The sequence below is a fragment of the Neomonachus schauinslandi genome, chromosome 4, assembly GCF_002201575.2.
Source record: "Neomonachus schauinslandi chromosome 4, ASM220157v2, whole genome shotgun sequence".
Taxonomy (NCBI): Eukaryota; Metazoa; Chordata; class Mammalia; order Carnivora; family Phocidae; genus Neomonachus; species Neomonachus schauinslandi.
In genome coordinates, this window is record NC_058406.1 from 184,819,380 (window position 1) to 184,834,205 (window position 14,826).

The 14,826-nt window shown below is 52.0% G+C and overlaps 1 protein-coding gene across 1 annotated transcript; it reads left to right on the forward strand.

Annotated features, from left to right (window-relative positions):
• Positions 1-11,212: 11,212 nt before the first annotated feature.
• Positions 11,213-14,816, forward strand: CHRAC1 (chromatin accessibility complex subunit 1). Its single transcript, XM_021688818.1, has 3 exons — positions 11,213-11,448; positions 13,170-13,296; positions 13,956-14,816. The coding sequence occupies exons 1-3, from the start codon at positions 11,302-11,304 to the stop codon at positions 14,075-14,077; spliced, it is 396 nt and encodes a 131-aa protein (XP_021544493.1). The 5' UTR covers positions 11,213-11,301; the 3' UTR covers positions 14,078-14,816.
• The last annotated feature ends 10 nt before the right edge of the window (positions 14,817-14,826 follow it).

Here is a 14,826-nt window from a genome sequence, read left to right on the forward strand (position 1 = left end):
TGTGTGTGTGTGTGTGTGTGTGTGTGTAGGCAAGCACTATACAATCCTCACTGGAGGAGAACTGCAGCGCCCTCTGCACTCGGCTCTGGGGTGGGAAAGACCCCTGGCTCCCACCTCCCAGCCCCCCAGACCTCCCCCTCCCAAGCCACTCCTGGTTTCCAGCCTACCATTAACCCAGACCCAGGCAAGTGCCAGGTTCTGATTAGAAACACAAAAAGGGATTCACGGTCATGGGCACCAGCAGGGAAAGACACCGGGGCTGTTAGTGACTAGGAGACCTGTAGCAGGCACCGCCTGGAGAGGGATCAGGCATGGATGCCCTGGGGGGCCTGATTCCCGCCAGTTATTTCTAAACCCAATCATTGATGGGTGGAATTAAGAGTTTTGTGGTTTGTGAATCAAGAGCTAAATTCTGTAAGCCGGAGGGCATGGACCCATGGGGACAATGGTACGACTGCTACACCAGAGCTGGGTCCTGCACCCCTTCCCAACTCCTCCCCGCCCCACATCATCAGGAATTCAGGTTCTGGCCTCTCCCTCTTTGCAGCTGCAGCCACAGCTGTGACTGGGGTCTGTCTTTCTCTCCAAAGCTGTCGCTCCCCGGTTTGATCAACCATACGGAGCTTACTTCCCCAGTACCCCCACCTTTGTGTAAGCTGTTCCTTCGGCCCAGAGTGCCCTTCTCTCTGTAACGGGGGTCTGGAGGGGCGCACCTCAGGACGGGGGCGGTTCCTCATCCTCCTTGTACATGTCTGCTTTCTCTCATTTTTCTGTATCGTCTAGAAGTGTTGCTTTGGTAATAAGAAAAAAATGATGTGTGATGATGCTGGTAAGTCCCAGGTCAGATTTCACCTCTACCATGAAGCTCCCCTCACCTCCCCAAAGGGGTGCCGATGCTGGTCTTCTGCTCACTGGGGCTCCCTCTGCCCTCGGGGCTCCCTCACCAGGTGCCTCCCCAGCCCCTGCACGTTTCCTGCAGGGCCCTGCCCACAGTCTGTGGCGCCCTGTCTGTCCCCACCTGAATTACCTGTCCTCACCCCACTGACTCCAGAAGAGCAAGGACGGTGCCTTTCCTTCGAATCAACTTCATCACGATAGAACTTCGTACAGTAAAAGGCATTCATTTGAAGCGTACAGTTTAATGAGTTTTGACACACATACACACCCATGTGAGCACCCAGCACAATCAGGACCCGGAGCGTCTCCCCGCAGGCCCCCGTGGCCGGCTCCATCCCCACCGCAGCAAGCAACCGAGGGTCTATTCTCTGTTGCTATAAATTAGTTTGGCCTGATCTAGGATTTCACATAAACGGAGTCATGTACTCTTCTGTGTCTGGCTTCTTTGGTTTAGCATAAGCTTTGGAGACTCGTTTGGGTTGCTGTATGGGCAGTTTTTTCTGGCGAGGTCCATTGTGTGGACGTGCCATCATTTGGTCACCAGTCCATCTGTTCATGGGCATTCGGGTTGTTTCCGTTTGTGGCCACTGTGACTGAAGCTGAGCTGAACGCTCAGGGACAATCTTCTGTGTGGACATAAGCGTTTGCTTCTTGGGCTCAATATCGGGAGCGGAGCTGCTGGGTCACATAGAAGAATGCGTTTAACATTTTAAGAACTGCCAACCTGTCTTCCCAAGCGTTGGTGCTGCACAGGTTTGTGGGAGCTGCGCGGTCGCTGGCTTGCTGTCGTGCGGGGACCCCTCCACCCCGCCTCGCCTTGCAGAGGCCCTGCCAGGGCCCATCCGCCGTGAAGGAGTGCAGGAGAGGGTCCCCTTAGATTTTGTTATGTTGTTATCATTTCCAGACCAATGTTCATTCTACTTCCACTTCCCTGGGTGTTGTTGAGATCTTTTATTTTCAAATAATGACACAAATTATACATGGCCAGGGTGCAGAAACAAGAACATAAATGAAAACATGGTTTTTAGATTACCCCTGCTCTCTATCCAGAGATCCATGTGCCAGGCTCCACACTGGACAATGGGAAAACAAAGACGAATAAGACACTTTCCCATCTTCAGGCTGCCGGGGCTCCGACTGCATAGACAAGGACCAGCTGGAGGAGAGGAGGTGCGCAGGGGAGGCAGTTAGGGACACCTGCAGAGAGGTAAAGAAGGGACATCCAGGGGTCCTGGTGAAGAGCAGGTGGGCCGGAAGTGGGCTGCATGGGGGGCTGGGAGTTCCCAACCCCCGAGGTTAGTGCGAATGACGCCCAGGTGGTCCGCTGCCCACTCAAATGTCAGGCGCCTCACTGCTTCAGCCTGGGATGCACACAGTCATGGAAGACTCTGGGTTCACTATGATTTTTTTTTTACGCTCAGGGATAATCTCTCCAGGAGCTTACGGCCACCTTCGCTGCCTCCTCCTCCCCCTGGCCCCAAGTGTGGCATGACCTGGCACCCATCTGGTGCTGACATGCGTATGTCTCTCCCCAGCTCTGCAGTCACCCCTGCCCCCCACGCTTGGGTGTCCACAGTGCAGCTGGCCCCTCTTCCACCTGCCGGTCTCCCAGACATCTTGGACTTCCCGTGTCCTCAAAGGAACTCTTGATACCCCTTCCCCATTCTTCCCATCTCAGAAATAGGCATCACCATTTCCTCCAACCTCCAACCAAGGAGTCATTCTGGATTCCTCTTTTCTTCCTCACGTACCTCCAATCTAGCACTAAATGCTGTTACTTTCACCGTCCAAACCCTCCCCAAATCCCTCCAGGTTGCTCTATACCCCACACCACCTAGACCTTCGGAAGCACCATCATATCTTGCCTGAACTGCTCACCACACCCTAACGTAATATCATATTGGCCAACAACATTTTCTGCAGAAGTAGAAAAGTGCATCCTAAAATTCATATGGAATCTCAAGGGACTCTGAATAGTCCAAACGCTCCTTAGAAAGAACAAAGCTGGAGATCTCGCCCTTCCTCTCCACACTCACTACAAAGCTGCAGTAATGTGGACAATGTGGCATTGGTATACACAGACATAGAGACCGGTGGACTAGAACAGAGCTCAGAAATAAACCCATGCGTGTACGGTCAGGTAATTTTCCATAAGCACGCGGTGGTGGGAATATTTTATAGAGACAAAGCAGAATGGTGGGTGCCGGGCTGGAAGTGGGGAATCAGTGTTTAGAAGGCAAGGAGTTTCAGTTTGGAAAGATGAAGCAGTTCTGGAAAAGGATGGATGATGGCAGCACAATGTTAATGCACTTAACACCACTGAACCCTACATTTAAAAATGGCTTCAACGGTAAATTCTGTTGTGATATTTTGCCATGACAAAAAAAATTTTTTTTTTTTTAATCATGCATCAGCTCTTGTCACTTTCATGCTGAAGACTCTCCAGGGACTTCCCACCACCCCACCCTGGACCAACAGGCTCTGCACAGTCTGGCTCCCACCAATCCCTCCCCTTGGCCCGGACACCCCCCATCCCCTACCCCCCACACGAAGGTCTGCAGCAGCACCGCAAGCCGCCGCCTGTTGGCAGCCATCACGATGGTGGGCTCTGGTTTGGCCCTCATTATCCCTGTATTCAAGCCATTAGCTGTAATGACAGCCTGGCATAATTATATTTTTACAATTTGTATAATTATATTCTACCAAGTGTAACGATCATTATTATCATTATCAAATATTTATTAAGCACTTCTAGCCGTTTGAAGCTAATAAGATGTGCCCTCCGTTCTTAAAGATCTTCTTTCCTCATTCCATCTCAAATTCATTTCAGCTGAGCTCATTCTTCCTTCCTGGGGAAGGAACAGGAACTTCTGGGTTTTTGCCTGGGGTTTTCTATCCACGCACTCCCATGAGCTTCTCAGTGAGCCTGGGAGCAGGTGTTATGATCCTCATTTCACAGACGAGGAGACTAAGAATCGGAAGCCAGAAATAGCAGAGGTGAGATTCAGGCTGGACTCTTTTCTGAGAGCAAAGGCGTAGCTACTCCTCTCAGGCAGTGTAGCTTGGCTTATTAGGATGGGCTCCTTCCTTCCCCCCAGCCCGCCATCTTATTTACGCCGTACACGCCGGGTACTGTGCTAGGCTAGAGGGAAGAACATACCAGCAAACCGATCACTCTAGAACAATGTCCTAAGTCAGGGGCCCAGCTGGTGGCGGGTGGGTGAAACAGGTGATGAGAGAGGGAGGTGGGGCCTGTGGCAAAGCCAAGGGCACAGGACTCCTATAAAGCCAGCCCATCTTGCCTTCCCACTCTTTAAGTTTGATTTGTAAGTGAAATCTCCAAAACTTTAAGTGTTGGCAACTTTGGCAGATACTGGTTATTGTCTAACCTACAAGCAACCCCTGCCTTAAAACTCACCTCCCACCCACTCCCCAATTGTTCACTTACCCTTTGATCTCAGGAAGACAGCCCCATGGTATAAATCTTAATTGGTTCAAATTCCCTTTGGCCAGTGATTGCTCTCAGGGTGAGCTAATGACCCAATTCTGACACAGGAGAGTTAAGGGAAAGACTGTTAAGGAGATCATCCCCTCCTCAGTAAAAAGACACGGCCACGAAACTTAATGAGCAAAGAGCCTTTGGCCCACTGCCCTTTGCCCTGTTCCCAGCTAATGTAGTCAAGAACTCTGGAACCATGAGGTAACAAGCACAAGGCCTAAAACCAACATGCCAAGAAGGACAAAGCAGAAAGACAGAAAGATCTGGTGTCTTTGGAGACGTCCTTGCTGCATCAGCCCCAGATGTAGCCATGACCACTTGTACAAAACTTCCATCAAGCGAGCCCTGGGTGTCATCAGAGAGGGTGGCTGGAGAGAGAGCAACCGGCATGTCCAAGTGGGGCATCCTGACCCTTGTTTATTAAAGGCCCCCTGCGTGGAAGGTGCCCTTTGGTGAGCACTCACATGGGCTACACGTCCCCTCACGGTTCCTCTAGCTCGGGGTTCATCTACAAACACCCTCCCCAGACTTTCCTGTCAAGTCTCCAGTGTCGTTCTGTCCATGTTCCTGGGCCACCAGTCAGACTGTGCGCTACCACCCCTGAGCTGTCATAGACCCCGCACCTCTGGCTTTCTCTCCAACCAGGCTAGCGGGCCACGGGCCGCGGGCCGCGGGGAGAACTTCTCTTCACCTTCACCTTTCAGCTACGCTCATAACGGATGGAGTGCAGGCTCTGCCACGTTATTCCCATTCTGCCTGGTGCCAGTGTATTTCCAGAGCAGTCTGTCAACACGGTCTGTTTTCCCTCTTCTGACCACAGAGAACCCGAGCCCATAGTTGTGGGGAGTGGGCAAAGGGGGGATGGAGAGGAGGTGCTGTGGGAGTCTGAGCTGCCTGTTTGGGTGCTTGCCTCATGCTCCTGGGCCCTGCTCAACGGTGAGAGGCATCAGCCTTCCCTGCACAGCGGAGCGTGGCATGTGGCTTGGTGGATCACATCGCACCCAGCTCAGGTCACATTTGGGGTCTCATGCACTGGCATTCGGCCTCTACCAGTGTCCAGTGGCAAATCGGAAGCTATTGCTCAAATGGGAGACTAGTTATTTGTAAAAGATACAGTTTTGCTTTAAATCCCTTGGTGTCTGTGCTGTGCCTGTTATTGGGACCTGCCCCCCCCCCCGATCTGTGGGGTTACCCGGTGAACGGGTCAGAGCAGCGCACTCAGATGTGCTTCACGAAGAGTACCACCAGCCCACAACACGCCAAATCTCACCCCGCCAATTTATCTCAGAGAGCCGATCCTAGTTGGTGCTAACACACTGAATCCGGAATCCCTGGTAGGTCAGCTCTATTGAGGAATTCAGCCCAATCCAACATGCTCTGTCCACCTGGACTGACACCATTAGAATCCATCCCCCATGCACTGCCCAAGTTTCTGCTGCTAAAAGTACATGAATGTCCCCCAATTCTTCTACTGTGTGAAACTCCCCTAAATTGGACTTCGCAGTTGAACCCTTGGAGCATACTGGGAGCAGACTTGTTACGATTGGAGTTAATGAGGGGCCAGTCTGGCAAAGACTCAGCGTCCCCTTACCAGGTGAACACCTTGAACAAGCTCATTAATAGGACTTCAAGCAGGCAGTCATCTCTACAAGCAGGGGCTATTTCTATCCACAAAGAGGTTCATAGGGATGAGGGTTAAAGGTATGCATGTATCCTCCCAACTGTCTCTACTTCCCAGGACCCTGCTCTTCCCAATCAACAGCCTAACTTCACAGAAAAGTCCCGCAGAAGCTGTGAATTCAACTTATGTAGTAATTATACATCAGAAAGAATCAAAGGTGGGTCTGATCTTTAGCCCCACCAGCTCTGAGGCTACAGAAGATAAGGAATCTTAGGACTGCCAGAGGAGCCAGCTCTCTGATCAGGCTTGATCTGAGAGTTTAGAGTTAAAGCTTTCAGTTTTCTGTCTGCACGCTCGCCAATGCAATCCGAAGCTAGCCTATCCCACGAGACTCCATTCCCACCATGATGGTCGCTTGGGGCTGCCTTGCCTTCCATGAGTACTCACTCCATCTGGGCAACCTCAGGAGGCAAAAGAAGTAACTTTTGCCGGGGTGGGCTGCCTGTGAGGTCATCTCTGTACCAGCACCATCAATTCAGATGACCGGCCCTCGATTCCCATTGTCCTTGGTTGGTTTTCTGGGACCAAGCACATAGGTTTCAACGTTCAATTAGGAAAGCAGAGACTTCTTGAGATATTTAGAGGGATTTAATGCCAAGAAGGGATTTGCAGGGTGATGAAAGAGTTGCAGGTGGGGGGAAGGTGCTCCAGAATAGCAGGGGAAGGAGATGCCACCCTTGGCTTGCAGCCCAGACGCCCCAGCGAATTCCCAGGGGTGCCGACGCTGAGCAGAACCCCAGGGTGACCTGTGCGCCAACGTTCACTGTGGCCGCCTGCAGTACCCAGCCTGCAGCCGGCGTTGTTCTACAAACCGGAGCTTCCTCTCCCCTCTCTGCTGCAGTCTCTCACCTGTGTCTCCCACGGGCCAATCCCAACCAGAAGCGGGCTGGCAGGGGCCTCCAGGAAGTGTAGGCAACTGCCTTCTAACGCCCTGGGATGCACAGGCGTCAGAAAAATGAGGGGCATTAGGGGCGCCTGGCTGGCTCAGTCAGTGGCGTGTGCGACTCTTGATCTCGGGGTCATGAGTTCAAGCCCTACATTGGGTGTAGAGATTAGTTAAAATCTTAAAGATCTTACTTAAAAAAAGAGAAAGAAATGAGGTGCATGCCTCTTGAGATGTTGTGAAAATAAAGTGGGCTAATAATGGATGATAGCATGAACAGCAGAATGATGCACTAATTCACTGTGCTTTTCCTACTGCAGGGATGTTCCCAAGGATTAGGAGATTCTTTAAGTCTCCTACTATCTTTTTATTTTTTTTAAAGATTTTATTTATTCATTTGAGACAGAGAGATACAGAGACAGAGCATGAGCAGGGGGAGAGGCAGAGGCAGAGAGAGAGGGAGAAGCAGACTCCCTGCTGGGCCGGGACTCGATCCCAGGACCTAGAGATCATGACCTGAGCTGAAGGCAGACGCTTAACCATCTGAGCCATCCAGGTGCCCTGTCTCCTACTGTCTTAAGTTTGAAGCTTGCTTCTTATTTTAAAAAATGGTGAGCACTTTCTCTCTTTTCTGAAGATTTCCTCCTTTGCCCCTTTCCTTACTCCTCAGCATGATTAGGTACGTGAACATCGCCTGCCAGCCCCGTAAGCTGAGCTTCTCAGCCCCCGCTTCTCTTCTGCCTCTCTTCACTCTCCAGATCCCTCTCTTCTGTTCTCTCTCCTCCTCTTACCCCATCCTGCTTCCCAACATGCTGAAAGGGCGAACCCTACAAAAAACAGTAGTCAGCCAGAGACACAGAACGTCAAAAAACTTTAAAATGCATCAGCAATACAGCTTGTCCCTTGTGTGGACCAGAGGCCCCCCGTGTGGTGGGTGTCTGCCAAGCTCCTCGCTCATCCTGAGAATGTCAAGGGCTTTCCCATTTACAGAGGAAAGGAGCTCCTGTGACAAAGAACTGAGCCCCGAGGCTGAAGCTGTGCCCCCCCACCGCCTCTGTACTGCTCAGGGCAGGGCGCCAGTCATCATTCGGCAACCGGCTGGGGCCTGTAGTGGGATCTGCTCGTCCTTCCACTCTGATGGCTTCCTAATGCTCTCAAAACAGAGGCCACAGTTCTACCTGCCGGCCTGAGCACGTCCCACCTACCCTGCCGACCACATCGCCCGCATGCTCTGCCTCACTCACGAAGCTCCTTTCAGTCCCTCCATTTTGCCCGGGGAATCTTCCCCCTCCGGTGTCCTTCCCACAGACTGTCCTGTTGAGAACGCTCATCTTGCCCCACCCTTTCTGCACTGGGGGCTGTTCCCTTCTTCAGACCAGAGCTGGAGTATCACTTCTCAGAGAGGCAACCTGTCGCTCCCACTGGCTTCTTCAGAGCACTTCCTGCAGGAGACGTTCCTGTTTATTCTTCGGTCTCCCTTGCACTTGAAATTCCGTCTGCTCTACTGGGTGTTATGCACAAACAATGAATCATGGAACACTTCATCTAAAACTAATGATGTAATGTATGGGGATTAACATAAGAATAAAAAAATAAATTAATTAAAAAAAAAAAAAGAAATTCCGTCTGCTCTGAGAGCAGGGACTAGAGCTGTCAGGCTCACGGGCTGTAACTTTGTGCCCAGCAGTGCCTGCCACGGATTTGGGCCACGGCCTCCGGTGACAGTGGTGAAGGCGACCACGTCCTTGCAATCTTGGCCTTCTCCTTGTAATGACGTAGCACACAGCAGGTGCTGAAATCACTGGGTCATGATGGCTGAAGGCAGATGTGAAAACTTTCTGAATACTGCAAATGTCAGTTATCTGTCCCATCTGTGAGCTCTGGTCTTGGATCCTCTCTTCAGGAAGAATAAAGGGCAGTAATTTTCAGAACTTACTAAACTTGTACAAACATGCAGTACAAGTATATGTTTTATATTTTGAAATCATTACCTAGGTGATGAACAGAACTCAAGTCAGAAAGGTTAAACAAGATATACTTTGTATTTGCCACTCTTTTTATATGAACTTTTTTTATTTTTTTATTTTTTAAATTTTATTTATTTATTTGAGAGAGAGAGAGAGAAACAGCACGAGAGGGGAGAGGGTCAGAGGGAGAAGCAGACTCCCCGCCAAGCAGGGACCCCAACGCGGGACTCGATCCCGGGACTCCAGGATCATGACCTGAGCCGAAGGCAGTCGCTTAACCGACTTAGCCACCCAGGCGCCCATATGAACTTTTTTTTAAGTAGGCTCCATGCCCAACATGAGGCTTGAACTCACAACCCCAAGACCAAGGGTCACATGCTCTACGCCTGCAGGTGCCTCCTTTTGTATGAACTTTGAAATTGAAGTTGATTTGCGGGGTGAAAAGACCTTGCCGCATGAACACTGAAACCTTACATGTAATTTAGACTTTGGGAGCGTGCTTTGCAGTTCACAAAGAGCTTTCTCACTCCCACCCCCTCTGCTGCTCACCACTGACCTGGGAGGGAGGTAGTGCTGAGCGGAGTATCCCTGACAGGGCAGGGGATTTGATCTTTATACGCCAGGCACTTTCATACCTCCTAAAAACCCCAGCCCAAGCAGGAATATCCCCATCTCTGCAAAGGAGGAAACGGGCTCAGCACTTGCTCTGCGTGGGGTCACACTACTGAGTGGTAGGACAGTCCTCTTACTCCACCTCTCAGCCGTTTTCCATCCAGTGGAGCAGCTTCTCCTTTCAGAAGAGCTTTTAACTGGCTTTATGGACATCCAATCTCTCGGTGTTCCTTTTATTCAACAGCCACTTCTTCCCAGTCTCCTTTGCTGGATTTTCCTTCTTTGCTTCCCCTTGAAATGCTGGGGTTAGATCCTTCCACTCTATCTACACTCTCCTCCTGAATACATTCATTTAAGTCCACGGTTTTAACTACCAACTAGACAGTGTTGCTTCCTAAATTAAGTGCTCCAGCTCGAACTCCAGGCTTAAATGTTCAATTTTCCGCTCAACACCACCACTAGTGTTTGACTAGTCTTAGTGCAATTAAAACTTAAAGGTGCTCCAAACCAAACCTCTTGCCGAAGCTGATCCTCAGGCAGTGCTCCCCATCTCAGTACATGGCACCACCACCCTTTCACTCACTCCACATCACACAGGCAAGTCCTGGTGGTTCTATCTTCAAATGAGATCCCCAACCTTACTCCATCCCACCACCTCACTCTGGCCTAACCCACCATCATCTCTGGCCCAGCAACAGCCTCCTCACCGTGCTCTCTGCTTCCGTTCTTGCCCCCCCCCGACAGTCCATTCACACACAGCACCTTGAGTACTCCTGGTAAAACTTAAGTGGGGCCTCCTTACTCTTCCCAGGGCTTCTGGATTCATTTGTAGAATTCCAGGATCTACAAAGCCCTGCCTGATCTGGCCCCTGGCTGTCTCCTACTATTCTTTTTTCTAGCTCATTTCACCTTAGCCACAGGGTTTTTTTTTTTTTTTTTTTTTTAAGTAGGGGCGTTTTTACGCAGGGCTTGAACTCACGACCCTGAGTTGAGGATGCTTAACGGACTGAGCCACCCAGAGGCCCCTAGCACACTGGCATCTTATTCACGACCTCCAATCGCCTTCTACCCGGTCTCTCTGCTTCCACCCTTACAACTACCCCCTGGACTGTTCACAGTCAGCAGCCAGAGGGATCCCGTGAACACTTCAGACATATCCCTTCACCCCTCTGGTATCTTTCAACCGCTTCCCACTTTTCTTAGAATAAAAGCCAGCAGGGCTTAGGCCACGACTCCCTCTGTCCTCCTGCAGCACACGGGGTTCCACGGAGCGTCCAGCCTTGGGGCCTGTGCCGATGTGGTTCCCTCCCGCGGGACAGCGCTTCCTCGGTGCCTTCCGCCCCACCACTCTGGTTAAGGCAGTATTCCGTCTCCCCGATCTCTGAGCACCCCTTCCGCACGCTTCCTGCCACCGGCAGGGCCCTCCCTGCACGCGGGCCGGCCTCCTCCCGCTCCGCTCCGGAGCGCGGGCTCCAAGAGCGTACCGCGCGCCGCCGCGTCCCCGCTCCCGCACGGTGCAGGCACCCGGCGGGAAGCCCCGCTCTCGGCCCTCGGCAGCACCGCCCCGCCGGCCGCCCTGCGGCGCGCGGCATCTCGGGGCTTGTAGTCCGGCGCCGGAAGGGCGGCCGCCCACCACCGCGGCCGCGCCTCCCCGACACTACAACTCCCACGGGGCAGCGGGACACCGCTCCCGCACCCTCCAGGCCGGCAGGCCGCCTGCCTCGCGGCGGGTCCGGCGGCCGCCGTGGGGCGGGGCGCGAAGATGGCGGACGCGGTCGCGGGCAGAGACAAGTGCGGGGAGCCGCGGCTCGTGTCGCTGCCCCTGTCCCGCATCCGGGTCATCATGAAGAGCTCCCCCGAGGTGTCCAGCATCAACCAGGAGGCGCTGGTGCTCACGGCCAAGGCCACGGTGAGGGGGGCCGCGCGGGGAGGACGGAGGGACAGGGGGCCGCCCGGAACCGTCGCGCCCTGCCCCGCCCACCGAGCTCCGCCGCGCCGCCGGTGCCCCCCTCGGCTCGCGCGCCGCCGCCTCCCCCTCGCGGGCTCGCGCTGCGCGCGGCCGCCGCGACTTGCCCGGTCCCTTCCCTCGCTGCGCGCGCCCTCCGCCCCGCCCGCCTCGCCGCTCCCGTCCTCCCTCGCGCGCCTTTTGCCCACCCACTCGTCTTTCCTCGCTGCGCCGCGCGCGCCCCGCGTCCTCCCCTGCGCGCCTTCCGCCCCCGCTCGCCGGACGCCGCTCCCGCCCTCCCCCGCGCGCCCTCCGCCCTCCCCCGCGCGCCCTCCGCCCCGCCCACCGCGCCGCTCCCGTCTGCCTTCGCGCGCCTTTCGCCTACTTGTCTCTCCTTGTTGCTCCGCGCTAGCCCCGCGCAGCTCCCGTCCTCCATTGCGCGCCCTCCGTCCCGCCCACCGCGCCGTTCCCGCCCTCCCTCGCGTGAGGCCCAGCTGGCGGCGCGGGCTGACGCCGGGCTCCGGCCGCGTCTCCTCCACGCGCGTCACCGAACCCTGGGCCGCAGAGCCTTCCTTTCCTCGCTTCCGGCTTGTTTCCGGCGGCTCAGGGTTCCGTGAGAGCGCTTCGGGAGGTACCGCCCGACCCCGCCTCTCGCGCACCCTTCCCCGCAGCCGGGCGGTGCATGCTCCGGCTAGAAGCGACGTTAGTCGTACGGCCCGGGGTACCTGCGCCCTCTGAGGTGCGCAGTACAGGGCTGGCCGGTTTGATTCGGTCGTGGTGGTGGGAGGCCAGAACCCCTCCGGGCCGTGTTTAAGCTGCAGTCGTAACCGCCTAAACTGCCCTTGGACTCTGCCCCCCACCGCTGGGGTTTCAGTGCAGTGTCCCTGCGGTAGGGTGGACCCGGGGTCTGGCCTGTTTCAGCCCAGAGCCATGTTATTTTATTTTTATTTTTTATTACATTAAGGGTAGAATTTAGTGATTCATCAGTTGCATATAACACCCAGTAGTCCTTAAGTCAGGTGCCCTCCTTAATGCCCATCACCTGTGTATCTTAGCGCCCCATACAGCATGTGGTCTTGGGATATTCAGGTTTCCTTGTGCACGTTCATTCTCCGAGGATAAGGACGTAAGGCACAGGCAGGCACTTTCATTCCCTACTAACCAAACTAGAAGGAGTTCAAGTTAAAAACAGTGAGGGAGAGGCACAGTTCAGGTTGTTGCTTTAGGTAAGGTGTTTGGGCAAAATGGGAAGCGTGGTCAGTTTTCAGCTTCAGGTTGTTGACTATTGTAGGCAACCGCCTTAGACACGATGTATTTAAATAGAAGGTTGAAAATGTGTTCCTGAGTTAAGTAGAATTTTTGAATGGTCTTTTACTCCTTAAAAAAAACCCCCAAAACTGTAGTTTTTAAACATTTATAATCCATTGTTGAATTACTTTTAAATATCTTCCCTAAGGTAGAAATCTAAAATAACTTTAGGGAAATGCCTGCTTCCCTGCCAACTTTGATAGAGCCTTGCTTTCTTTTTAACCTCCTATTTCTCCTTTCCCCACTGATTTCCTGTAATTTGAGAAACCACAATAATCTGCAGTCAAGTCATCTAAACCTAACGTAATTTAAAAAATTAAGTTCTGGGGTAAGTTTTCAAAGCATACCTTTCATTTTACTTTTTCATTTTGTTTTAGGAACTCTTTGTTCAATATCTAGCCACCTATTCCTACAGACATGGCAGTGGAAAAGAAAAGAAAGCACTCACTTACAGTGATTTATCAAATACTGCAGAGGAATCGGAAACTTTTCAGTTTCTTGCAGGTACTCAGCCTTTGAAACATTCTGGTTAAAACGTGCATGGTAATTTACAGCTTTTTCCCCCTGCTTTCACTGAAATAGACTCTTTTTTTTTGCTGCTTTCTCTGGGTGCATGACCTGGCACAGGAAGACATTTTTAGTTTTGCCAGAGTATGTTTGTAGTGTGGTTCACCTAGAATGATCATGAACTCAACAACCTGCACAAGGATGTTTGGCTGGCTGGCTGGTTGGGTGAGCCTGGCAAACCCACCCCCTAGACTCCTTATCACTGATGGGAAAACTCTGGCCTGGTCTGCTTGGCCCCAGAAACAGAAATTAATAGTTGTTGTGGACAAGCTGTGTGGGCCACAGCTAAAAAGAGCTTAAATCTGTCCCTGGAGCCAGCCAGCTTGTCTCGGGTAGGTTGAGCAGACTTGCTCAGTCAACACCAGCACAAACAGGAGCACATGATTTGTAGTCCGTGGAGTGGAAACAGGTCTTTAGCATCAGTCAGGAGGTAGTGCTGGTTTCCTGCTGTTTCACCCAGAAGTGTAGTCAGAATTTTGTCTTGTTTTGGAACCTATTAAAGAGTTCAAAGCAGGAACTAGCACATTTTGAAATTTGCATTGCTGTGTTCATGGTCTGCCAAAACCAACTGCTGATGTTAGCTTTATATTTTTAAGATATATTACCAAAGAAGATTTTAGCTAGTAAATACCTGAAAATGCTTAAAGAGAAGAGGGACGAGGACGAGGAGGAGAATGACAGCGATGATGGGAGTGCTGGGGACGAAGCAGAATCCTAGACCAAACAGGAAGTGCCTTAGAAATCAGCCTGCTGAGGACCCTCCTGGATTAGCAGCATTGCTTGGAAGTAAGCACAACACTGTGTGACTTCAGACTCCTCACTTTTCAGAGATTCAAGTGCATTGGATTCCTTCCTAGCTAAGATAGAGCACCTGATGTGCCCACACCATAGATGGCCAGAAGGAAAGTGACCCAGACAGCAGCCTCTCTCTGAGGGGCCCACGTTGCAGTTCCGGGGGGACATGGGGGCACCAAGAGAACTGCCTGTACACTCAGGCCCTGACTGTTGATCTGCAGCTGTAAGCTGTAGAGACGGACAATTTTGCTTCACTTTTTAATTTACAGATAGATTTTGAAGAGCTTCTAAAGAACAGTTGTGTAAATTCATAGATGTATATTTGGAAATTAGTTCTTGTAAACAACTAGATGTAGTTTGAGCTAAATATATAGTTTGTGGGTAGTATGTTACATGTGAAAATTTGACGATTTGTCCAAGTACTGCGATTTTATTAACTGTAAAGAAAAAAATTTCTTTATTAGAAGCTGTATGTAGTTTTATAGTAAATGCTTTGTGGAATTAGTTTTAGAGCTCTCTGTTGTTCTAATGTCTTGCTTATTACCTGAGACTTCTGCAAAATTTAAAAATAAGCATTTCTGGGCTGCCTGGGTGGCTCAGTTGTTAAGTGTCTGCCTTTGGCTCAGGTCATGATCCCAGGGTCCTGGGATCGAGTCCCACATTGGGCTCCCT